The sequence below is a fragment of the Camelus bactrianus genome, chromosome X (genome assembly GCF_048773025.1).
Source record: "Camelus bactrianus isolate YW-2024 breed Bactrian camel chromosome X, ASM4877302v1, whole genome shotgun sequence".
In the NCBI taxonomy this organism is placed as follows: domain Eukaryota; kingdom Metazoa; phylum Chordata; class Mammalia; order Artiodactyla; family Camelidae; genus Camelus; species Camelus bactrianus.
In genome coordinates this window covers 31,806,159-31,832,545 of record NC_133575.1, presented here as the reverse complement: position 1 = coordinate 31,832,545, position 26,387 = coordinate 31,806,159, and the positions used below count along the sequence as shown (strand labels likewise).

General features: G+C 40.6%; 1 protein-coding gene across 1 annotated transcript; it reads right to left on the bottom strand.

Annotated features, from left to right (window-relative positions):
* Positions 1–4,011: 4,011 nt before the first annotated feature.
* On the bottom strand, positions 4,012–26,097 carry ATP6AP2 (ATPase H+ transporting accessory protein 2). Its single transcript, XM_074358829.1, has 9 exons — positions 25,843–26,097; positions 18,020–18,150; positions 16,295–16,426; positions 9,292–9,387; positions 9,000–9,137; positions 8,101–8,154; positions 7,782–7,931; positions 7,186–7,305; positions 4,012–5,059 (listed from the first exon to the last, which is right to left on the bottom strand). Exons 1-9 carry the CDS (start codon positions 25,880–25,882, stop codon positions 4,865–4,867), a joined length of 1,056 nt encoding a protein of 351 aa, XP_074214930.1. The 5' UTR covers positions 25,883–26,097; the 3' UTR covers positions 4,012–4,864.
* Positions 26,098–26,387: the final 290 nt, after the last annotated feature.

The following is a 26,387-nucleotide window of genomic DNA, read 5'->3' as shown; positions in this document are numbered from 1 at the left end:
TGGCTCTTATGGGGAGAATTTTTATCGGCTGATTTTTATTTTTTGTTTTCTTCTTAAAGTAGTTTTGCATTGAGTTAAATTTTTTTCCTACTTCCAGGCATTTTGTGCTAGTTCAGTAGCACCTCCATGTCCTCCCAAAGAGTAAACAGGATTGTTGCCACACAGGCAGGGAGTGGGGTGGAAGGACAGGCAGGTACTCTACTGGGGCAGTGCTTCTGAGCTGTGGTAAAGGGACAGCACAAAATTTAATTTTTAATTAAAAATTCTATTTTAATTGCAAATCCACTGTGGACCAATATTTTTGTGTAATACAATGAAAATTAATTACCATGAAAATGAAAGTTTTTGAATGACAAAAGCCCAATTGTTTTATTATGATAAAATTGCATTTTAATCAATATGATCAGAAGAAACAAAAAAATTTTTGAAACTGTATACATTCATTGAAAGTGAATATGTAGGCAAATAATAACCTATTCATAACTTTATCATTCCTTAATTGTTAACTAAATAAAAAGTTATGTGTCAAAGCAATCCCCCTGCATTAAATGTCCATATGCACACTTTGAACAGAAATCATGGATATTAACATTTAAAGTTTTAAATGTGACAAATAGGCTTGGTTGCTTGTTAACCTGATTGAGGTTGGACTGTTGACAGCGCTACACGTAGTGGATGATATATAGCTAGACTATTTCTGTGTTTTGTCTTAATAACATTTATAGTAGAAACTAGTCTCGCAGAGTATGTTGACAAGAATGGAAGAAGAGATTTTAAAGTAATTCAGCAAGCTTGGTTGGGATAATTCATTTTAAATTTTCATCCACAATAAAAGCAAGTGATGACTCATTCTCAAAATGTTTTCCGATCTCCATCCAGTTTCAACAATTTATGATGTAAAAGTTGGGGTTAAATATAAATTCTGAATTTTTTTATATACTTTTGGGTAACAGTTGGTAAACGAACCTTAAAATATCTCCCATCAGAACATGGTTTGGTTGTGCACGACCAGGCCACAGCTTATTCTATTTGTGACCCACCATGCAAGCTAGTAACAACACCCACGCTGGGCTGTACCTTGTGCAGCGAGATGAGTCTATTGATTGTGTTTGGATATCATGGGCTGTCAAATTGCTATAAAAATTTCTCAACACTGATCTCAGTTTTTGTACTTATCACAGCGCAGACTGGCACCAGCCCTTGGGCCACTTTGAGCAGCTCACCTGGTCGACTGGCAAAACTGGAGGACTCAGTCTTCAGGGATACTGAAGGTAAAGGGAACATAGGAGTGGTAGACAAAAAGTAAAATCCAACCATGACCTTGCTATCTTTTGAAACAAGAACCGTAACATTTACCCACCATTCCTTCCTCATTTTGTCACATATATGTTTAATATTCCAGCTGATACCACTTTTTATTTCCTTACCGCCCTCCTCACCCACCTTTCTTCCCACCACATAAAGGTTGCTGGTGATTAACTTGAAAATGCAGTCCATAAATATGTCATGTGGTGCCAGAAAGTAAACAAATACTCAAAAATGATATCAAAAGGACACAGGAGCCAATGAAAGGGGCTTCCAGTGACCAAATCTGGGACAACTAAACAACAAAATGATAGTAATGGATTACAACACAGAGACTAAAACAAGTATCCATGAGTTCATGCTGATATAAATGAACTAAATAAATTGATGGGGAAGAAGGGAAAGCTCTTCTTTACAGAATTCCAATTAATAAATATAGAAAGGATGATGGAAATAGGAAATCATCATTTGGCCAACACCACAGTAAATTTCAGGCAAGAATCATCAATGGATGCTAAAATGACTGGTCAACGTATGATGAAAGAATGAGATATAAATGTGTCTTAGAAGGGTCTAATCACAAAAGAAAAAATAGTCACTTTATAAGGGAGAAACCTGACAGGTATGACCTTAACCATAGTTAGTGTCACCAAAGATTAGACATATTGACATCATGTGCCTCTTGACATCATGAGCAAATATCAAACCAAACCAACCCAAATTAAGGGACATTCTATAAAAATAACTGGCCATTACTCTTTTTCAAAAGTGAACTATCCCAGAGTAAAGGAGATGAAGGAGATTGGACAGCTATATGCAAAGTGTGCTCCTGAATTGGATCTTGGTCCAATAGAAGGTCACTAGTAGGATAATTGACTTAATTTAGTAACCAAAGTTTGTTCCTAGTACTTACAACCAAGAAACTGGCTCATATTTATCATTGGTACAATGATGGGTCCAAGCAGAGTTCCTTGAATTTAGTACCTATTATCATAGTTCATAGTAAGTTTTCACAAACCTTAGAGCATGTTATCCCAGTGAACACTGATTTTCACAAACTTGGAGTATTACCATCCCCATTATATGGAGTAGAAACTCTGGTTCAGAGAGGACTAAGAGATCTGCCCAAGATTGTTCAGCTAGTAAGTGGTGAATTGGCTAACTGAATTCATCTGTATTTTAATCACAGTGCTTCTTAAGTAACGCCTTCTTCTGACAGCTCTTTATTTCTCTAAGAAACCACTGCATAGTCATACTATCATGAAAAGACTAGAAAGAAACCTACCTAAAGGCAAGGCTGGAAGGCTCAATGCCACTGCATGCTTTGGAAATTGTTGATCATCCCTTGAAAAGTAAGCTTATGGCTTCCATATTATTTGGTACCGATGAAAATGGATTCAGGTATTATGCCTTCAAAAAAGACATAGCTAAAGAAAATAAAAGTCTATTCTGTATTATTCTTAAAAGAACTAGGCTATAAGCAGTATCTACCACATGTAGCATCTCAGATGTTTTATAAGCCTGGAATATTCCAATTAGACATAAAGTGATTGGGTTTTCTCTTTCAATGTCAGTGGAAGTCTGCCATGAGCCTGACTTTCCTGCCTCTCACACAAATCTCGACACTGTGATTTATGTTCCTGAACAAATTAGACAATTTAAGAGCAAATCATCAGCAACAGGTATAATAATCTTGGCAGAACATTTATTTTAATTAATAGCTGTCTGCCCAACACAAGATCGCAGGGTGCTGATGCCGTTTACCCTGTGAGGGTTAGTGCTGTCGTGTAATTAGTTTTTCCTCTTCTTCTAGAACCTAAGTCTCATCAGTTTTAAATTACCATGGCATTGGTTTACTTCATATTTAATCATAACAACCTAACTTCTCCAGTAATATTTATATAAGAAACTTGTGAAAGAAAAATGGATTTTAACCACCCTGCAGTATTAGAGATTCCTGTCCCCCAGGCGCAAGCCCTGCTGGGTTCCATGGGGATCAGAGTGTTTCAGGCTAGGTGGCTGAAACCCCTTCACTCGCATAGACTTGGCAGGGGGTAGTGGTGGAGGGAGAATACTTGAGTGACTTTAGGACAATGTAGTTTTTCTTTCCTGTGGCGTTATCAGCTTCACTATAGTTCAAAAAGAAAAAAAATTTTCTCTGCTCTGTAATTATCAAAGGTATCTTGCAGTAAGTAAGTGGTAGAAAACACAACTACATAGACTCCATCTTCTCAAACATGTTATTTAGAAATAATGTGATGATCTTTGCAAAGAAGAGGCAAAAACAGCTGAGACTAAATCCAAATAGGGTTCCCAGGGGCAGGGCAGGTCAGCACAACTCTCCTACTAAAATAATTTAGCTATATAATCATGAAGTTTAAAATTCTAATTAGGTAAGTCTTAATTGTAAGAATTTAAAACGTTATAACCTTAAGCCTTTACCGTAGATAGTCCTTCATACTCTAACCAATTAGTTGTGTATTTACCTTTTTAAATGCTATAGGGAAACTTAAGCCTTCCCTACCTAAAGTCTAGTGTGAATTTATCATATAGTCTATAAATTCAGTACAAGAATCTCAGAAAGCAGTGAGAATAAATAAATGTTTAAAAAAATTATGTAACAAAACAGCCAATTCTGATTAAATAAAACCCTGTTTAGTTAGGCTTTTACAATATGAAATAGATTTAGTATTGAAATGACACAGATTTGGAATTATTAACTTTATTTGTCACTCTTCATAGACATTGGTCCACTTCCACATGAAAAGTAGGGCGCACCTACTTCGACTTAACATTCTATAGAAAGATGTTGTACCACAAACCATAGTAACTTACATAGGGGGAAAAAATTACTGAAATAAAAAGAATTTATATTCATGCCCCAAGATGTCCCCCAAATTTGTTTCTGTGCACATAATTACAAGCATCTATAACTCCACAAAGCTAGTTTCTCCTCCTAAGATCAGTGTAGTATCTTGAATATCCACACCTGACCATTCAGATCACCAAACTTTGAGAACATTAAAAAACAGCTACCTGTCAATCAGATGTGGTTCCCAAATCTGTACAAGCACATTCATAATTTCCAGCTGCTTGAAATTAAAAACTTTTTGCCTCTTGTTTCAGAGATATTTACATTGCATTAAGACATTTACAAATGTTTCATACTATCTAACAGCCCAAATACCACTTTCACCTGTCCTGTGTTAAGGAAGTCAAACATTTCAAATTCAGTGCATTTTTCCAAACATAAATAACACAAACTATTCTAAATGTTTTACATTTATTTCAGTGCATATTTCCAAATATTAAATGGAATGAAATTATATTAAATGCTTATATCATAGTATTTGAGAATATTATGGAATCTATATCACACAAATCAGCTCACATCAATACTATAATTTACTCTAAAAGAATATCACAGGCACACAAGATAGAGAACAAAATTTGCTTTTTTATAAATTTAAGGTGTACTATCTACTTTAAACTACACTAAAAAGATTTAACAAAACAGCTAATTTCCAAATCCTTTTTCTAAGTTTGGCATAAGGAAAGTTCAATCCATTCGAATCTTCTGGTTTGTCATCCTATAAATGATGCTATCATATCCCGGATCCATGTTCCAAATATTGTAAGAGATGATAATCACAGCCAAGGCCAAGGTGATCATTATCCAAAGTACCATGTTGAAAACCACTGGATATTCAAAATTATACTTATATGCAAGGTTATAGGGAGTTGATGAGTCCTTCTACAGTAAAGAAAGAAAATCAAGAGGGAAGAATGTTAAGTGAGGAAATTATCCCAATTTGAGCACTATGACTCACTGATGTAACCAATGATCAGTGGCATAAGAGCTACTTAGGAGGAACCAAGAATGGGGGGGCCTTCATGGAGAAGATAAGCAGCGCACTGTCACAGCACTGTCACAGCAGTACAAAGCGCTCCAGCTGCTTAAGAAAACTAAGAAAACTGGGCAACACCAATAAAGCCGACAGTGTGCATATACTGTCATCTAGCCAGTTCATACCCTGGGGAACACTTCTACATGTGTACCAAGACATGTGACAGAATGGGTAATCGTGGCACATTCATACAGCAGGACACACAGCAGTGAAATGACCTGAACTACAGCTGTATTTATCAGCCTGCGTGGCTCGTAAAAACAACACTGAGGCCTGTACTCAGAGAAAAATATATACAGTATGACTCCATTCATATAAGAGTCAAATACAGGCAAAACCAAACAACATAATTTAAGGATAAATACATAAGTATTAAGAACTGTAGAGAAAAAGCAAGGGAATGGTTAACATTATTCATATTCAGGGCAGCAGGAACCTCTCAATGGGGAGGGTAGAGGAATAAGACAAGAGGGAGCTTCAGAGGAACAAGTATTGTCTTTGGCTTTGTAGTATTAAATATTTTTATTCTTCAACTAGTATTACATGTTGTATACATATGTATGATCTGCTTAAATTTTTTAATTTTAAAGGGGAAAACAAATGATGGTTCATTCAAACACATATTTGTCCTGAAGAGAGATCTGCTAGACCTTGGGGGTGGAGTTAACTCCAGGCCTGTGCAAAAGCATTGTTTGGGGAACAGCTCATTGTGGCTAGAGAATTTAAAAAGTAGGAAAGTAGCAGGAGAGAAAGCTGGAGGCAGGGAAGCGATGAGGAATCTGCCCTTGCGCCTGTGGTCAGTGAGTAGCCACTGTTAAGTTTCAGGCAAAAAGTGAGTGACATGATCAGGTTTGTCTTAAAAAGAAAATTTTGATGACTGTGCATAGGCTGGATCTGGGAAGGGGAAGCAGAGGGACCGGGTAGTCGGGTGGGAGCATTGAGGATGGAGAAGAAAGCAACGCCACACTACGAGCACTCAAATGTTTCCTTAAACTGTTAGCGCTCTCTCCTTAAACTTAAGATAGTTATTGCAACTAAGGAGAGGATGAATCCACAGACATGCGTGTTCCATCTGGGCAGCTTAGAGTTGAGGCAGACATTGTAGGATTTCACCTTTGAAGACATCTTTTTCCTTCCTTCTTTCTTTTTTTGATTTATAAATGAGGTGATGGCAACCTTTCAGAAACTACTCTATTTGTAAGTCAAGAGGCTTCCATATAGCCTCTTAGACACATACCCACCATGAGCAACTGCAATAGAACAGATACAATATCCAGATGCTCTATAGTGGGAAAATTCTTTGAGTTGTCTAGCCTGCTAGCCTGGCCTGCCATACTGTCTTAAACACAGGTCCTTCAACTCCTATTTAGAATGGAACAATCTCAAGCCAGTCACATCTAGATTATCTCGAACAGACATTACCTTTGACCGTCTCACTCAGTCCCACACTGCAATCAGTAACACTGAGCAGACTGGGGGCTGCAAATGGGCCCCAAGGGGAGAATGATCCCTGTGATCCTCTAAACACTTTAAAAATCAAAGCAAGATACAGGCCAAAAAACTGTAGAATTAAATCAAATTAGAGAGAGTGTATGTAGCAGGAAAATGAGAAAGTATCCCACAAAGACAGCGTACCTCTGAGAAAAGCAGTTTTCACAAGTTGAGAGAGCCGCATACACCAAGCCACACCACTCCCTCACGTTAACTTCTGATGTTTCCTTGTAATACCCATATTTGAACAACCTTATTGGCTCTGACGGATTTGCTTTTATCCCTAACAAAGTCTTGCAATATCTGATCACAGCCCCAAAGAACTAAGCATCACTGGCAAAACGTATCTAGGTGAGTAAGAAACCTTTGTTTTGCTTTTCAGATTTACTGACTGCTCAGTCATGTCGACCTGATACAGGATTTAGTGGGGTTTTTAGAGTTAATTTTACAATTTTAAAGCAGGATCTAAAAATGTACTCACCACTTGTTTTGCTTCAAGGATCGTCCTCGTCTTCCTCACAAGGGAGGTGTCAAAGGATCTGACGGTCACTAACTCTACCACTGCATTCCCACCATAAAGGCTGTACATGTCATCTGCAAACTGAACAGTTACTGACATTACTATAATCTCAAAACACTGACTAAAACTATTTTCAAAGCTGTGTACCTACAAGAACAAATCCAGTTACCTAAGGGCTCACGAAATACACTTCTAAAATAGGCAAGTCTTAAAAGTTTTGATTATGTTAAAACATTCAGGAAAGTGTTAAGATTCAACATATACTAAATATTCAAAAGAAAAATGTTATATCATGTATATTTTACCAAGATAAAAAGAAAAAGTATTATGCTAGAGTTAGCGATCATTTCTGTGTTGCCTCTGCCAGCATTAGAAAGTGAGCCATCCCAAAGTACATCTTTGAGCTACTCCAGTTTCAGTCACTAAAATTAGAGGTCCCTCAAAGAAGGTGCGTAAAAGACTTCAATCAACAGTAATTCACTAAGCAGGGTTTCCCGTTAAGAGGCTAAAAATGAAGTGGTCATACTCGAACTGCTCACACCCCACTGATAGTTTACCTTTTGCAGAGCATCAACAAGGATCTTAGAGGCATCTCTGAATTGTTCAGAGTCTTCCCCATAACGCTTCCCTATTTCATCCAAGCCCGCCAGCTCCAGTGAATATAAATCAGGAGAGTGATCCTTGGCTAGGTGCTTATGTCGAGACAACTTAGGAGAATAAACAAAAGGAAGCAGATAAATTACTGGGAAACACAGCGATCTGGAGTTGTCTCCTATTAACAGTTGAAGAAGCCGCTCCATAGCTATGCCGGGCTACAAGTTAGTGAGTCCCTTCCTTCCTCCCTCCCTCCCTGAAATGCCACAATTACCACCTCACCAAGCTTGAAATATCATGCAGCACTTGTAGTTCAGACAAGAAAAGGAGATCCACCTGCCAAAAAAAAAAAAAAAACCCCAATAAGCATTACTTTCAATATTTCAATACACATCCGAGATCTGTATTTCCCATTTCTCAAGCAAGGCACAGGATATTACAAACATTAAGCATTTCTACAACTGTGCTCCATTTACTAGGTTCATTTCAACATAAAATGCTTCTAAAACATTGGTTCCTAACAAAAAGGTGATGGTCATTCTCCAGCACAGTAACTACCACTATTTATTTTTGATAAAGCACCCAAACTTCGAAGTAGTTTTCCCTCAGGGCATCATAATATTCTGGCACACTGCAACAAACTCCTGCCAATAGCCTAACTTGCTCACATCCCTTGAAGAATAAAAGATGGTGGCCCTGGTCACCCAGAGTAGGTAAACAAGGGAGGCTCCCACAAAGGTGGCCTGCCATGTGCTTAAGAGGGTGCATGAACAGGTGGTGAGCTGACATACAGGAGTCAAAAGTAAGGGTGGCTCCCTCCACTGTATTACCAAGAATGAATTAGAAAAATGAGGCAACACATCAAAGTGGCAGTGAATAACGGCTCCCACGTTACCAGATCCACACAGCACCAGCTACCAAGCAGTCACTATGACTTCTGGCCTGTCAGGATTCATTGGTGGCAACCCTTATGCCAGAATGTAATACTATTTACTACAGCTCAACTCACAAAAAGTCAGTTTATTCATGAGTCATTTAAAAATGATGATGGAAAGAAGAATCTCCTCCAGCAGCAAACTTGCAAAACTTCATTTTCTAAAAATTCAAGTTTGTGCTAAAGTCAGGAGACTGAGAAATTAGTCATGATACTCACTTACTCTTTCAATAACTGCTCTACTTACTTCATTGTTCCTACTCAGAGAACTGAGGGGAAGTGAATTGAGAACAGAGTTTTCTTGAAACAGTCGATTGCGGAGCTGTCTTAGCGTTACTGAGAGATCTTCAAAAACCGAGTTCGCCTTTCCCACCATGTACACTCTCTGCAAGAAGAATCCAAAATTTTGTTACATCCTATAGATGAATTCCAATATACAGAGGTCTGTCAGCATTTTTCATACAATTAGTTTTAAATTTTCACTACATATGAAAGCTTATTTTTAAAAGCATTTTAAATAAAAACTGTATCACACTTACTTCCTCACTGGGAGCCAACTGCAAAACGACAGGAGTTTCTTCAGAAAATAAGGAGTGAATGGAATTTGCAACACTGTCGAGACTAAAAGGAACTGCCTGAAATTTAAGAGTAAGACCTTAATTATTGTCTGAACCAAAGTGAGAAGAAAAATCACTTGGGGAGGGGAGATGGTTTAGCTCAGTGGTAGAGTGCATGCTTAGCAATACACAAGATCCTGGGTTCAATCCCCACTACCTCCATTAAAAAAATCATTTAGACAGTATTTTTTAAAAAGAGCCTTAAAAAAAAAAAAAAGGACCAGCATTTTCTATGGAAGTTCAAGAGACCCAAATCACATCCAAACACAAAGAGCCCTTTTGAGGGCAGAGAAGATTAAACAGCCCTCTAAGTGGGGCACTGAATTTGTGTCCCACAATGTGCCTAAATGGGAAATAACTTGCAAAATGAAGGACAAAACACTATCTTGCACAAACCATCATTTTCTGGTGATTGTTTGTGTATTTTAAGCAGTAATATTGATTAAATGTGCCACAATGAATCTGTATTCTACAATAATGTACTAACTTGCATTTAAGAGGACAAAGGAATTTGAAGAATTTAATTGAAAGAGAAATAGACCACATTTTTCATTGCAAAGGAATTTGAAGAATTTAATTGAAAGAGAAATAGACCACATTTTTCATTGCAAAATTTAAAAAATGTTCAATTAGATGTAGGGTTTGGTCTTAAGACAGACTGAAGACTCTAAAGCAAGGCATAAAGTATGTCACGAGAATTTTGAATGTGAAATTTACCTTCACGAGAATTTTGAATGTGAAATTTACCTTAAGACCACATAATATTAATAAACTGAAATAGCCAACTGCGACAAAAATTTTTTCTTGAATTTTTTATAAAGTGTAACATACATATAATATGCTGCACAAATCCTAGAGTAACAGCTCAAAGAATAGTTACAAATGGATATGCTCATATAACCTGACCAGAACAAGACAGAACACTCTCAGCACCCTACAAGCCTCTCGACCCACTCTCTCTACCCCTAAGGGCAACCAACATTCTGGATTCTGTTCCCATAGACTGTTTTTGCTTCATATTATTTTTTAAGTAAATTATGGTAATTTTTCCCCTCAAAAAATTATTTTATTCTCAATATTACTTATTTAAACAAGCAGTATAGCAGCAGTGCTTTTGTTTTAATGGAAATTTCTTACAGTGATTTTTTTCCCCAGTAATTCCCTTTACTATAAAGGCTCATGTTTGTAAGTAGCAAGTTAACGTGGGCCAGGCAGAAATAAATGTGAAGTGAAATCAATTGTTTCTCTTACTCAAGATGCATGTTAACTCTTCCCAAGATTCTCTTAAAGTAAGTTAATGAGTAACTGAAGAAGGGGAAGAGAGTTCAGACTTGCAAAAGCGTACTGTTACAAGCTCCCTGAGTCAGCCACAAGCGCTCTCATTTTGCAATCACACAGTTCACTTCCTCCTGCTTTGGAGGAGATACAAGGAGATACAAGAACATGTAACACAAACTCTCCAGCCTCTTTTCACCTAGTGAAATGGCACTCGTGGCAGGAAGGTTGAAGATTAAAGGTAACATGTCCCTAGCAAGCAAACTGGAGAAGCTGTTGAGTCAGGTGAGCACTAAACTGTAAAGGAAAAGAAAAAATTACATAGACTGCTAAACTCAAAAAGGAAAAAGCTCATGCTTAAATTCCCATGATTGTTTTCTTCTCCTACATTGTAAGAATATGCATGTTTGTCCTAGAGAAGATGGAAACTCTATGTGTATCTGTAGGACTTGAGATTCTAATGAAATTAGTGGAATTCTAAGGCATTCTGTGTTTGTGTGTGTGTGTGCGCGCGCGCACGCACGGATTCTTCCCTGGGAGCCTTATATCTTACCACCTACTGCCAGCGGAAGTATTACAAGCAGTCAGTCAGGGTCAAGCAACAACATGAGCTCTTTTCACAGCTTCTACTCCCGTAAAACGAGGCTAGACGAGGCTAGACAACTACGACAAAACCACAACTGACTGCTAAGAACAACCATCGGAAAAGAAGACTGGAACCTAGCAAAAAAGATCTCCAACTGGAAACATAAGGAGGGAACCACAGCTGGATGGTAGGAGGGGCGTGCTCATGATATAACTGGGCCCCATACCCCCCAGGTGGATGACCCACAGCTGAAGATTAAGTCGCACAGGCCCTCCCACAGGAGTGAGAATTCTGAGCCCCACTTCAGCCTCCCCAGCCTGGGCTTCCGGAATTGGGAGGAGGAGGGGACCCCAGGACATCTGGTTCTGAAGGCCAAGGGGGGCTTGGCTCTGGGAGCCTCACGCGACTGGGGGACATGGAGACTCCATTTGCTCGAGAAGCGTACATGGAAACTCACGTGCACCAGGTCCAAGGGCAGAGGCAGAGATTTCATAGGAACCTGGGCCAGACCTGCCTGCTGGTTTTGGAGGGTCTCATGGGGAGGTAGGAGATGGCCGTGGCTCACTCAGGGAACAAAAAGCTGGTGGTAGACATTCTGGGAGTGTTCACCTACATTAGCTTTTGTGGAGGCTGACACTATGATTGGATCATTAGCAACAAGACTGAGCCCCACCCAACAGCCTGTAGGCTTAAGGGCTGGGAAGCCTCAGGCCAAACAACATACTGGGTAGGAACGTAGCCCCCACCCATCAGCAGACTTCCTGAGCCAGATGCCTCTAGACACAGCCCTAGACACAGCCCTACCCACCAGAGGTCCAGGACCAAGCTTCACCCAGCAGTGGCCAGGTATTCCTCTAACCAGGAAACCTGCATAATCCTCTAGCCCAGCCTCACCCACCAGGGGGCACACACCAGAAGTAAGAAAACAACAATCCCAAACCCTGTGGAAGGAATCCACGCACACAGGCCAGACTCTACCCTGGCACTGTCTGGACCCTGGCCCTTGGGTGGCAAGAGAGGAGTGTACTGCTGGGACACACAGGGCGTCTCCCACAGAGGGCCACTTCTCCAAGGTTGTGAGATGTAACTAACCTACCTAAAAATACAAATAGAAAGACGATATGAGGTGGCAGAGGAATATCTTCCAGGCCAAGGTACAAGAAATCCCAGAAGAAGAAATAGGTGATGAGGAGATAGGCAATTTACCTGAGAAAGAATTTGGAGAAATGATAGCAAAGATGTTCAGAGAATTCAAGAGAAGTACAGATGCACAGGAGCAAAGTTTTTAGCTAAGAGTTGGAAGATACAAAGAATGCCCAGAGCTGAAGAATAAAATTACTGAAATGAGTAACACACTAGAAGGAACCAAGAATAGACTAAATGAGGAAAACGGATCAGTGACCTAGAAGACAGATTAGTGGGAATCACTACTGCAGAACAGAAAAAAGAACGAAAAGAAATGAGGATAGTTTAAGAAAACTCTGGGACAACATGAAGCACACCAATATTTGCATTATAGGGGTCCCAGAAAGAGGACAGAGACAGAAAGAACCTGAGAAAATTTTCGAAGAGATAATAACCAAAAACTTCCCCAACTTGGGAAAGGAAACAGTCACCCAAGTCCAGGAAGCACAGAGTTCCACACAGGATCAACCCAAAGAGGAACACACCAAGGCACATAGTCATCAAATTGACAAAAATTAAGGATAAGGAGAAAAATATTAAAATCAGCAAGAGAAAAGCAAGAAATAACATACAAGGGAACTTCCATAAGGCTATCAGCTGATTTTTTCAGCAGAAACTCTACAGGCCAGAAAGGAGTGGCATTGATGAACAGGAAAAACTTAACAACCAAGAATACTCTATCCAGGAAGGCTCTCATTCAGATTTAGTGGCGATATCAAAAGCTTAATAAAAACAAAAGCTAAAGAATTCAGACTTCTCTAGTCATCAAACCTCAAAGATGATGTGGTATTACACACACACACACAACTCAGCCATAAAGAAGAATAATGTAATTTGTAGCAACATGGATGGACCTAGAGATTATCATACTAAGGGAAGTAAGCCAAAGAAAGAAAAATACTGTATGATATCACTTAAAAACAGAATCTAAAAAATTAAACAAATGAACTTATTTGTAAAACAGAAACAGATTCAGACATAGAAAACAAACTTATGGTTACCAGAGGGGAAGAAGGGGAGGGATAAATTAGGACTTCGGAATTAGCAGATACTAACTACTATATATATATAATAGATAAGCAACAAGAACCTACTGTATAGCACAGAGAGCTGTATTATCTTGTTGTAACCTCTAGTGAGAAAGAACATGAAAAGGAATGTGTGTGTGTGTGTGTGTGTGTGTGTGTGTGTGTGTATATATATATATATATATATATATATATATATATAAAGTAAATCACTCTACTGTACACCAGAAACTAACACAACATTGTATATGGACTATATGTCAATTAAATACATACTTTTTAAAAATTAAAAAAAAATGAGGCTAGTCTGTTTTAAAATGTTTAGTTTTGTATTGTAGGCTAATGAAAATCTTAGTGATATTTTGGATTTTTAACATACTGTTTTAAAAGGGATCTTGTAGAATGATTGTCACAGAAATCACGTAACAAACTACTTAATAAATAATCTTTGTGAAGATTTTTTTTAAAAATTAATATGCCTTTCATTTTTATTGTTCCCTTCCTTCCATTTACTCTGAAATTCTTCTGGTTTCTTTAGCTCATTAATTTCCAATCTTTAAAATTATCTACCATGTGCATTTAAGGTTATATATTTCCCTCTTCTTACCATTTTAGCTGCACCCCACAATTTTTTGTAATATATGGTACACTTGTTGATATTCAGTTCCAAATAATTTCAAAACTTCTGCTGTACTTTTCTCAACCCATGAATTATTTCAGAGTACATCTATTCCAACTATCTTTTCTTGTTGACTTTTTTTAAAATTAAGAATTATACATGTGGATTAAAGAGACAAATAGTTTATAAGGCTTCCTATGAAAAGTAAGTTTGCCCCTCCCTTCCTTTCCTATTCCTCTGAGGGTACTCACTCTCTTTCCTCCCCAGTTCCCCCCCCACTGTATAAGGTGTATGACATAATGGTACAACATAATGGTTTGACTTAACATATATTGTGAAGTGACTGCTGCAGTAAGTTCAGTGAACATCTATCTCATGTAAATACAATAAAGTGAAAAATTTTCCTTGTGATGTGAACTGTTAGAATTTATTCTCTAAACAACTTTCGCATGTATCATACAGCAGTGTTAACTATAGTCATCATGCTAAGTATTACATCCTAGGTGCCTACTTGTCTTATAGCACTCACTTTCAAATTCTTTGTTTCCTTTTCTTCTTACTACCATCTCTAAATGATGTGTTTATATTACATCTTGATTTTTCAATTTTAAGCATTATCTATTTACTGCCCATTATAGAAAATGAGGATTTAGCTCTCCCACATCACCAACCACAGCCCTAGCCCCTCACATGCACTGTTTCTCTCTCCACCTTCCCAATAGTTGTATTGTAATTTTCATTTGATCCATATCCTTTCACTATGACTACTTAAACAGTATTCTCAGCCTAGCTTCATACTGTACAATTACTGCTTTTCCTTTCTTGCTCTTCTGGCCCCTAATGGCAGTGATGAGAAATCTGTGATCATTTTCCTCTCTTTCCTTTGTCATAACAGTGTCTTTTCTCTCTGATTAACTTTTAACATTTGCAGTGTCCTTGATGGTTCTTCAATTTCGCTATATTTAGGTGCTAATTTGGCTTTAGCCTACTTCAGTGTGCACTAAACCCGAGGAGTCATATCTTTTGTCTCTACCATTTCTAAACATATTTTTAAGGTAACATTTTGTTATTGTTTTCAGCTTTAAGGGCACTGTGGTCAGAGAGGGTGGTTTTATATGATACAGATTCTTTATTATCCATTGAGATTTGCCTTGTGACCTAGTGCATGGTCATTTTTTTGTAATCATGTCATGTGTGCTTTGAAATAATCTATATTAAACCACAGGAAAGTCTAAAAAAAAAAAAATCTACTGCCCTCCCCAATCAGCATCATACAGACCAGTCTTACATGCAACGAAATTAGAAATTGAAAAATTGAAAATTATTTTGAAAGAACCCACATGTTAAACACTTCTAAATAACTCATGGGTTAAAGAGATCAATATGAGGGAAAGGGAAATAGCTCAGTGGTAGAGCGCATGCCTAGCTTGCACGAGGTCCTGGGTTCAATCCCCAGTACCTCCATTTAAAAAAATTTTTTTAATTAAAAAGTCAATATAAATTACAAAATATTTTTATGTGAACATCAATGAAAGCACCACATATCAAAAATATCTCTTAAGTGCCTCTAGTTTCTCTCCCTTCCTTTAACTCTTTTACATTTTAATGTATGTATTTTCAAATTTCTTTTTGAGACTGGTCTATTACTTATAGTTCTAGGGGGATGAATTCTGTTTGTTGCGCCTGCTGACTCTCTCATGGCATTTTTTCTTTAAAATGTCTGGTAAATTCAACTCTTCTTCTATTCTTTTCTACCGAAGGAACCCTGGGCTGTGCAGGTGTCTGTGTGGGGCGGGCCGTGTGAATCTGGAGCACACGACTCTGCACAGCACAAGCTGGTGGTTCTGATTTCTCTGAGGGGACTCTTTGGGTCCCATGGGCAAGGGTGGCAAGCCAGCTCCTCCTTACACAAAAATGATAAAATTCTGAAGGGAAGGTGACAAAATAATGCCCCCCAAAAACATCAGCAGGATACACCCTCAACTAGTTTCTCTTTTTCAAGCCTCTGACTATTTGGCAGATAGGGCAGTTTCTCTACCTCTTACCTTAGAAAGTACATACTCTCATCCATAGGAAACAGCCCAGTCTCAATAAATTTACAACCATCATATAATTTAAAAAAACTATCTTATCAGTGTAAAAGGCAAGCGTGCTTAGAACACAATCCATAATGATAGCTGACAAGACAAAATTTTAAATGCACCCCTTTAATTTTTTATAATAAATACTCACATTCTCCAAAGGGTACGAAATGACACTGCCAGGAGGTAGAGCAAGTTTGTCCACTCCCTTCACCATCACCATAACGGTAGCCCGAGGGCGGTGGAATAGGTTACCCACTGCAAGTCCCGGCCAAGAAAGGTCCTAAACGTTGGAAAGCATGAAAGCGTGCTCAATTATCAACTCAGGAAACCATTTCCCAATAACATCTAACCAGCAGAACTGAGGGCTTCTGGGATGACACTGGCAGTGAAAACTCACTGGGACAGCAAACGTTTTTATTTCAGGCAGTAGCTGCAACCTAGCTGAGGATGCTGATTTCTACCTTCTTCATTTTCTTAAACTTCTACACATTTGAAACAATATAGTCTAATAAGAAGTCATCTCAAACCTTCTGTGGAAAAAAGCAGGCAAGTAAACAAAATGTAGGTACTTTTCCAGATTATGAAACATTCCCTTCTTCATATAACCATGGACATTTTCTTCTCTCACATGCCCTTATACACAGCATCACTTTTCTCTTTCTCAGTGACAGAGCAAGACTACCATTAAAACATTCTTTAGACGCTAGGTCTACTTACTCATATTAGTTTATTAGTAATTATTTCCAAAGGTTGTTTTGACAGCCATTTGTAGTCAAGTTTAAGTTCGTAAAGAACTAGGTAAAATCTCATCCTTGAACCTAAACAACCAGTCAGGTTCACAAAAGGAGCTCAGGGGCTCCACCCAAAGGCCAAGCAGAGAGGCAGTTCCCAAGCATTACTTCTGGTTTCAAGGGCCCTCAGGACCTAGGAAGAATGTTCCTCTGGGTCACTAAGGATATCTAGAGGCCACATCAAAAGCACCAACAAACTACATCTCCTTTCTTCCAGCCCTGAGCTTTCAGATCTCTCACTGACTGGACAGGACCCCCCACCACCACCCACCCAGCTACAATCACATAAGCAGCCAGTTATGGGGAAATTGTGGGAAACCAAGATCCGAGGCTATCCCACAGCTACTGACCACACTGTTTTCCTAAACTCAGGTAAGATGTGTATACACTGTATCATTCATAACAAACTGCAATGGACTGAATGTTTGTGTCCCCTCAAAATTCATGTATTGAAATCCTAAACCCTCAATGTGATGGTATTAGGAGGTAGGGTCTCAGGGCAGTAACTAGGTCACAAGGATGGAATCCTCATGAACGGGATTAGAGCTCTTATAAAAGAGACTCCAGAGGGCTTGCTCACCCTCTCTCCACCTTCGGAGGATAGAACAAGAAGTTGGCCGTCTGCAACCTGGAGAGGGCCTTCACCAGAACCCTCCCATGCTGGCACCCTGGTCTCCGACTTCAGCCCCTAGAACTGTGAGAGATAAATGTCTGTTGTTTACAAAGCACCCGGTCTGTGGTACTTTGCAATAGTAGCCTAAGCTAAGACACAAATCTATCATGTGTACTGGGGAAAAAACAGTAAAATTATACACCCTATTAATAGTAGGACAGATGCATTCTTTTATATATAAAGAGCATCACTACTATGAATATACAATTACATGGTTAATGTTTTATAATGATTCAGTTTCATAACCAAGCTTGGAGCACTTAACCAAAAATCTCCCTGACTACAAATGAGCTTTTTTACTTTTGTAATCTGTACCTATGTTTGCCTGTTGCTTTCTTGGGCTATTAGCAGAAATCAACAAAAAATGCTTCCAGAAGCAGCTCCAAATATATTTTTAAAATACACATACTTCTTTCACAGAGAAGCCCATGGACAGTGCAGCCACGTCTGGGATTCGGTCTCCTGGTATAGGCCAGTTTCCATCCCGGAAAACAACAGACCCTGGTGATCTCAATATACTAAACTCATTCCCTAAGACACCTGAAAAGAAAGCAGATTAATAAATGATCAGCATCGCAAATCTCTTGTACCCACACTGAAAATTATTAAATAATACATACTCTCCCACTCTCCACTGACAGTGTGCTCAATTTTGATTGGACAAAATGCTGAATCCTAAACATCAGCAAATTGTTTTTCGAAGTATCACTGTAAGAATTTAAGGTCCACATATTCTGCTGTAACAAACATACAACTATGAAACAGAATTCTCCTAATGACCTAGATACCTTTCTACAGATGGCCCTTACATGGGGGCGTGTAGCAATTTGGCAAGAATTCAGTAGCACTTCTCCAGATTTTAAAAAACAAAAACCAAAACCCTGGCACAGACTAAAAAGGAAAAAAAGAAACTTGAAATCTCTAAATTATTTCTACCATCGATGCTCTCTTCAAAATGCAAATTCGTAAAATTCCTAGTATATCACTCTAGAGAATGTGACAATGAATGTATGTATGTTCATGTATAACTGAAAAATTGTGCTCTACACTGGAATTTGACACAACGTTGTAAAATGACTGTAACTCAATAAAAAAAAGTTAAATAAATAAATAAAACTTCAGGTTAGTATATCTTAGGATAGATCATTATCTTTCTTTATGTCCCATAGGCAAAGCTAGTGAAATGAGGACTGTCAAATGGGAGGGACACATTACCAATCAGAATGGAAGATACTTCAGACTTTGGAAACAAAGTCCAGGACATAGTATTTCCAATGGACATATCAAGAGGCTGAGAAAAGGTGTTCTGTAATAATAAAGTCAGCTAATCTAGGGGTACAGGACCTGGGGTTAAGAGGTGAAGAATGAGAATAAAGGGACTATCTTATAGGCCCTCCAAGGCTAAGGATGCAGTATCTGGCCTCTTCACCCATCATGAGTTAACCCAATGATGTCTAGATTACACAAGGACAAATAGCTAATGGAAACTTTCACGTTCTTATGAAAAGCTTAGCTCCAAGTCCAAAACAAATCTTGGCCATGCCTAGAACAGGAAAATTGGAGTTTAATAAAGCATCAGTGTTACTCTCTTGACCTGAGGAAAGTACCGCTTACAGGGTATGGGAATAAAATTGGAAACAACAGTAAATGTTTTGGTGTTGCAGGACTGACAGTAACTAAAAGGCCTCAGGATGGTGCTGATACAACACAGACAGTTACGAGTTTCCATTCAGCACAGCCACCAGAGCAGGAATTTCCAAACTGTTCTAGCCAAAGGCAGACCAAAAAATTAGCAGGCTGGAATGGCCGTCTGTAACTGATAGACATTTTGGTTCCCTGAAGTAGCAGCGCAAACTCTAAGGAAAATGGGGCAGCAAGAGACTGACACTTTGAGAACACCATACACACCTGAAGAATGATACGGGGTCTAGAGACCGCCATGTCTGGGGATGCAGCCCTACTCACTCAACTCCAGCAAAGCTCTACTGAATTACACTGCCTCAACTTCAGAGTCCACTTCCACGCCTGCAAGACAGCCCTCCAGGAGCCGAGAGCTTTAGAAAATCTTCCAGTCAAGGACTCCTGTGCCGAGAAACTGCTGCTTCATGCAGGTAGCTTGAGATACCTGACAGCCACCCGTTCTTTGCCTGAATCTGACCGGTGAAGGCGGACGCTGGTTCACCTTAGAAACACTACGTTTGCCAGCGATCATCTCCACCGTCCCAACATTCTAAACCTTTAAAAAGTTTAGGAAGCTGGCTTCCCAACTTCTTTCCACTTGTATTTTATCACTCCCGACTCAAGTCTCACCAGATAACCTCATCTCCAGCTTCAAGAGACCGTGTAGGAAGTCCTCCAGCTACCTGCTTCCTCTCCCCATCACAAGCTGGTCTGCACAAGCGCCTGTCCTTATCTCCTCCCTTCAGATGCTGGCAGGGACGGCCCCCCTCCAGTCTAAAATATACCATGGTCCAGCCTTCAACGGGCCATCACTTATTTACCTACCGAATTATTCATTCAGTGTTTATTAAGTCTCTATTCTGGAACAGATAATATACCAGGAGTTCGGTGGCTATATGGTTTGGGACGTAAAAAGCCAGCCCTGTACATTACAAGCTCCCTGAGGTCTGGGGTTTTGGTTTGTCTTGTTCCCGCCACATCCCTGGGGCGAGAACTGTGCCCAGGTGCTGGTGCTCAACAAATCCGTATGGACTTAGTGAATGAACTGAGCCACACCTGGCACCGGCCGTCTTCCCCGCTCACCTGGCTCTTTCACTTCAGCAGGAAAATATGCTTAGGCCCGGGGCTCCCGCTCTAAAATCCAAATCACAGAAACCTTCCTTTGGTCCTGCCCGCCTCCATCTGTTCTGCTTCCCTTTAGACAGGAATCCCGGAAGAGCAGTAGGCCACCACCGGCTCCTCCGCTTCATGATCCCAGGTCTGCTACTTAATCCCCAGCTTCTGAGCCCACCACGCCACTCAGGTCCCCAAGACAATTTCCAGTCCTTGATTTATGTAGCTTCCCCAGGCATCTGATACTGGCCACTCCCTCCTTGAAACTCTCCCGCCTTGGCCTCCTGGGTCCTGGCTTTCCTTCCAGCCCCTCTGGCTGCTTTGCTCCTCAGTTTCTTCCCCTTCCCATCTTTTAAGGCAGTGACGTCCAAACTTTTTAAGATTTCAACCTTTCAGTACAAAATTTGAAAGTATTCCCAATATACATATTTACTTAAAAGTTTACATTTGTAGTAAAATAAGACTGTATATTCATAGTATATTGCAACACACACAAAAAAGAAAAAAATTTAAAGGATAAGGTACCTTAGTGTTCTTCCCAATAATGAGAAAATATCAGACAAGCCCAAATAGAGGGACATTCTACAAAAATATCTGACCATTACTATACCAAAAGAAAGAGAGAGAGGAAACAATACCATTTACCATCTCACCAAAAAGAATAAAATATCTAGGAATAAACCTACCCAAGGAGGCAAAAGACCTGTACTCCAAAAACTGTAAGACACTAATGAAAGAAATTGAAGACAACATAAACAAATGGAAAGATATACTGTGTTCTTGGATTGGAAGAATCAATATTGTTAAAATGGCCATACTGCCCAAGGCAATATACAGATTCACTGCAATCCCTATCAAATTATTGACATTTTTCACAGAGCTGGAACAAAAAATGTTCAAATTTGTATGAAAATACAGAAGACCCCGAATAGCCAAAACAGTCTTGAAAAAGAAGAACGGAGCTGGGGGAATCACACTCCCTGACTTCAGACTATGCTACAAAGTTACAGTAATCAAAACAATATGGTACTGGCACAAAAACAGACACAAAGATCAACAGAACAGGATAGAAATTCCAGAAATAAACCTATGCACTTATGTTCAATTACTCTATGACAAAGGAGGCAAAAATACACAATGGAGAAAAGACAGTCTCTTCAGTAAGTGGTGCTGGGAAAACTGGACAGCTACCTGTAAAAGACTGAAATTAGGACATTCTCTAACACCGTATACAAAAATAAACTCAAAATAGATTAAAGACTTAAATGTAAGACCAGATACTCTAAAACTCCTAGAGGAAAACATAGGCAGAACACTCTTGGACATAAATCAAAGCAATATATTTTTTGAACCAGCTCCTGGAGTAATGGAAATAAAAGCAAAAACAAATGGGATCTAATTAAACTTAAAAGCTTTTGCACAGCTAAGGATACCATCAACAAAATGAAAAGACAACCTACAGACTAGGAGAAAATACCTGCAAATGATGTGACTGACAAGGGACTAGTTTCCAAAACATACAAACAGTTCATACACCTTAGTATCAAAAAACAAGCAACCCAATCAAACAATGGGCAGAAGACCTAAATATATATCTCTCCAAAGACATACAGATGGCCAACAGGCACATGTAAAGATGCTGAACATCACTAATTGTTAGAGAAATGCAAATCAAAACTACAATGAGGTATCACCTCACACCAGCCAGAAGCCATCATTAAAAAGTCTACAAATGATAAATGCTGGAGAGGGTGTGGAGAAAAAGGAACCCTCCTACGCTGTTGGTGGGAATGTAAATTGGTGTAGCCAGTATGGAGGTTCCTTAAAAAACTAAAAATAGACTTAGCATATGATCCAGCAATCCCACTCCTGGGCATATACCCGTAGAAAAATATAATTCAAAAAGACACATGCACCTCAGTGTTAATAGCAGCACTATTTACAATAGCCAAGACAAGGAAACAACTCAAATGTCCATCAACAGATGACTGGATAAAGAAGATGTGGTGTATATGTACATATATATGTGCACACACACAATGGGACACTATTCAGCCATAAAAAATAAAATAAATAATGCCATTTGCAGCAACATGGATGGAGCTGGAGATCGTCATTCTAAGTGAAGTAAGCCAGAGAAAGAAAAATGCCATATGATATCAAAAGGACACAAATGAACTACTTATTATTTATAACTTAAGACGATTGATTTCTTGAACATGTGTAAGCACATTTGACTGTCCTTTATGATTGGATTACTGCATCCTGTTGATTCTTATTTTGTGGTTGGCTTTATTCCTTTGGTAACTATGTAAGTTTAAAAAGCTAAAGCTCTAAACTGTTATTAGAAACAATGAACAGTACGTATATGCAAATTTTAAAACTGTTTAATCTCTCAATGAGTCGCTCTTCCTAGAATAAACTTTGTTTACCACCCCCGCCCCAAAAAGAGAGATAAATGGAATTTCCAGTGCATTCTTCTAGCATCTCAGTATCACCTAGCGCACTCCACCCTGGAGATCCTGAGGGCTCCATTCTTGACCCTCACTTTCCACTCTACATCGAAGTCTCTCCCTGGCTGAGCCCATCTACTCCCTAAGGCTGCAAACACCAAAAACACACTGATGGCTCCCAGATCCCCAGACCTTTACTTTCTAGATTTCTTTACTTTACTAGATTTCCCCTGAGCCTTAGACCTACACACCCAGCAGTCTGCTGAACATTTCTTTCTCAGTCTCATGGGTCCTTCAAAATCAACAGGTTCAGAAGTGAATTCACCACTTTGCCACACATTCCTCCTATATTCTCTGTATCAGAGGATGACACCACCTTCCACCCAGCTGCTCGAATTAGTCATCTTTAAATTCTTCCTCAAGGAGGAGGGGTAGAGCTCGGGTAGAGCGCGTGCTTAGCATGCACCAGGTCCTGGGTTCAGTCCCCAGTACCTCCACTAAAAAAAAAAATAAACCTAATTACCCACCTCACCCCAAAAAATCCTTCCTCAGCACCACAGCTACCCTACTACTGAATTTTGTCCATTTTTTCCTCATCATCTTATCTCACGAGTCCTTTCCCCTCCACGTCCAGGGCCCCCACCAGGCCCTCCCCACTTCAGGCCTTCCGAGGCTTGTCAGACTGGCCGCCTTCTGGCCTGTCATGCCACCCTTGGACCCAGCCATCCTACTGTCTTGTCAGAATACAGATCTGCACACGCCCCCTTCAGCTCATGCACCTTCAGTGGATGCCCGGAGCCTCTGAGACAGAATCCAGAGGCACCTCACCAAACCTTCCTTCTGGATCTCCCCTACTTAACCGCTATACATTCCGGCCCCACCAAGCTATTTGCCCTTTTGCTCTCACACCTCTGTGCTTTTACACATGCTATTCTCTCAAAAATGCCTTTTCTTCCAACCCCAATCTTTCACACATTTGCCTGTGAGGCACTGTGTCTAGGGAAATATCCCCCAGCCGCTGAGGTCTGGGCTAGAGGTTAAGTATCCCTTCCTTTGGGAACTCCCACCACATCATGCTGTGATCTATGAATGGTGGATGGAATCAACGAGTGAAAAAATAAATAGGTCCTACTTTTGAGCTCTGGGGCATCAGTGACCAAATCGAATCCCTCTTCAACATGATAGCTCGTCAAATTCCATGTGTTCGCCTTTCCTCTCCAGGCTAAACATCTGAATTTTTTCAAATACTCCTCATGACCTGGTATTCATAACCCTAGTTCCCTTCCCCTAGTCTCTCTCTGGTTTGGTAACACCATTTAAAGGATTTATATTTTTTCCTCAAATAGAGAAGTCAGATCTCTTAAAGATGTTTTCCATTAAATCACATTTAGTCATTGTGGAAAATAGTAATTTAAAGTCATCTGACGCGACCACGCAAAGCAGAAACTGACAGGATCAGATTCTTGGTCTGTGTGAACTAGACTATTCCAGTGAGGAAAGCAGGTTCAAACCACGTACAGAAGCAATTATTCTGCCTCCAACCAAACCCAAACAAAAACCCCTAAACCTCACTAAATCAAAATAATACCAATCATAACATTAAAACATGGAATTTCAGCAAGATGTTCAATTAAATCCCAGTATCAAATTTTTACATTTCAAAACCTGAATTTAAAAAATTAAAATAAAAAATTCTCCCAAGGTAATTTACTAGATAAATCAGAACAACCTTGCCGGAGCCAGAGACCAAAGGAACAAAACCACCCAAAAACTTTAGGGGCATGAAAATAAGTGTAACTATCATCAACATACAACACTCGGTACCTCAAAAGATGGAGAAGACCTCCAAATTCCCCCAAACACCAAAGGTCTATACCTCCATGCAGAACTAAACCACCATTTCCAAAGTGGGGTGTCTCAGCACCTCACAAAGCAGAGGCACAGGCCTCCCACAGACTTTTAACCTCTAGGTTTTAAACAGACACACTGGGGAACAGAGCCTCAGTCCTCCAAACTGCTCTCAACTTGGCCTCTTGTTCACCACTGTCTGTGCCCCCAGCCCCAGCCCCCATCACTCCCACATTCCCACACATGTGCCACAACACATATACTTGGAAAGGCCCGTGCTTTGCAGCCAGCTGATCTGGGTTCAGTTCCAGCTCAGCTGCTTACCACTTGTGTGCTATTGAGTAATTTATCTATGCTTGGTCACTCTGTAAGACGGGGGTAATACCCTCTTCTAAGGACTGCTGTAAAATTAAATGAATTACATGATATATGGTAAGAGGCCAAATATGAGCTGAATGCTGAATCCTCTTGCTCAATGCTAGGGAACCTACGTTCCACCAACGTTCCATCAAGAAAGCTACCATTTATTTTGATATACGACCCTAAGGACGTGACTCACATCTTAGTTTTCAAATCCTTAAAATGGGGAACTAGACTATGGCAAACTACTGAGAAGTACTTTGAATTCGCCTTGAGAAATAATCATACAACAACAATTACTCCATTTCCAACTTTTGCATCCTGAAACATTGCCGGGGGGGGGGGGGTCATCAATTGCTGATGACAACCGCTAAAAATGAAAACTCTAGGAAAATGTAAAGAAATGCAGCAGCTGAGAAATCTGCCTTCCTTTCTTAGCGGAGGGCTGCGGTTCAACAGCTGATTGAGAAATGCATCCCGGTCCTCCGAGGCGGAAGAGGCCACTGCAAGACAGGCAGAGAATGGAAGCCGGCTCAGGTGCCCCCACGCAGCCCAGCCCAGCCCAGCCCGACCCGGCCCCGGCAGCCCGCCAGGCCTCGCCGCCACAGGCCGGCCCGGAGAGAAGGCGGAGAGGGAGGCGGCTGGGGTGAGGCCGCCGCCGGCTGCCTGCACTGCGGCACCCGCCCCACTGCCTCCCACCCGCCGCCGCCCCCGAGCCCCTGGCCCCGCGGCTTGGGGCCTCCTGGAGTGCGCGCCCCGCTCGCCCCCCAGGGCTCACCCGCCACCAGCAAGGACAGGAGCACAACGAGCACAGCCATGGTTCCGCGGCGGCCGCAGCAGTGCAGGGCGACACGGCACGGGCCGGCGGGACGCGAGCGACCACCGCAGCACGAGGGGGTGACCAGCTGGGGCTCGTCCGGACTCCCTGAGCCCACCCCGTCGTCGCCTCCGCCGGGACGGCTGCCGCCTCCTCCACCAATTGCTGGCTACGCCGCGGCTTGCGAGACCGACAGAGCCTGGGAAACGTCAGCGTGATGGGCAGAGCCCAACGTGATGGATGGAAGGCCCTGCCAATGGCAGACAGCGATTGAAGACCTGGGCAGTCCCGCCCCCGGCCCGTGACGACCGGTCACGAGATAGAGGGTAGGGCGGGTGGTCGAGAGCTGGGGCAATGATGGAGCCTGTCGAGTGGTCCAGAGAACCCACAGGGTGGGGCTGCCTCTCGGGTGCGGACCCTTTGGCTAGTCTAGGGGGACGGTCTCCAACCAGGGTGACTTTCCCGGTTGCGTGGCTCCGCCCCGCTACGGGTGCAGCTGTGGAAGC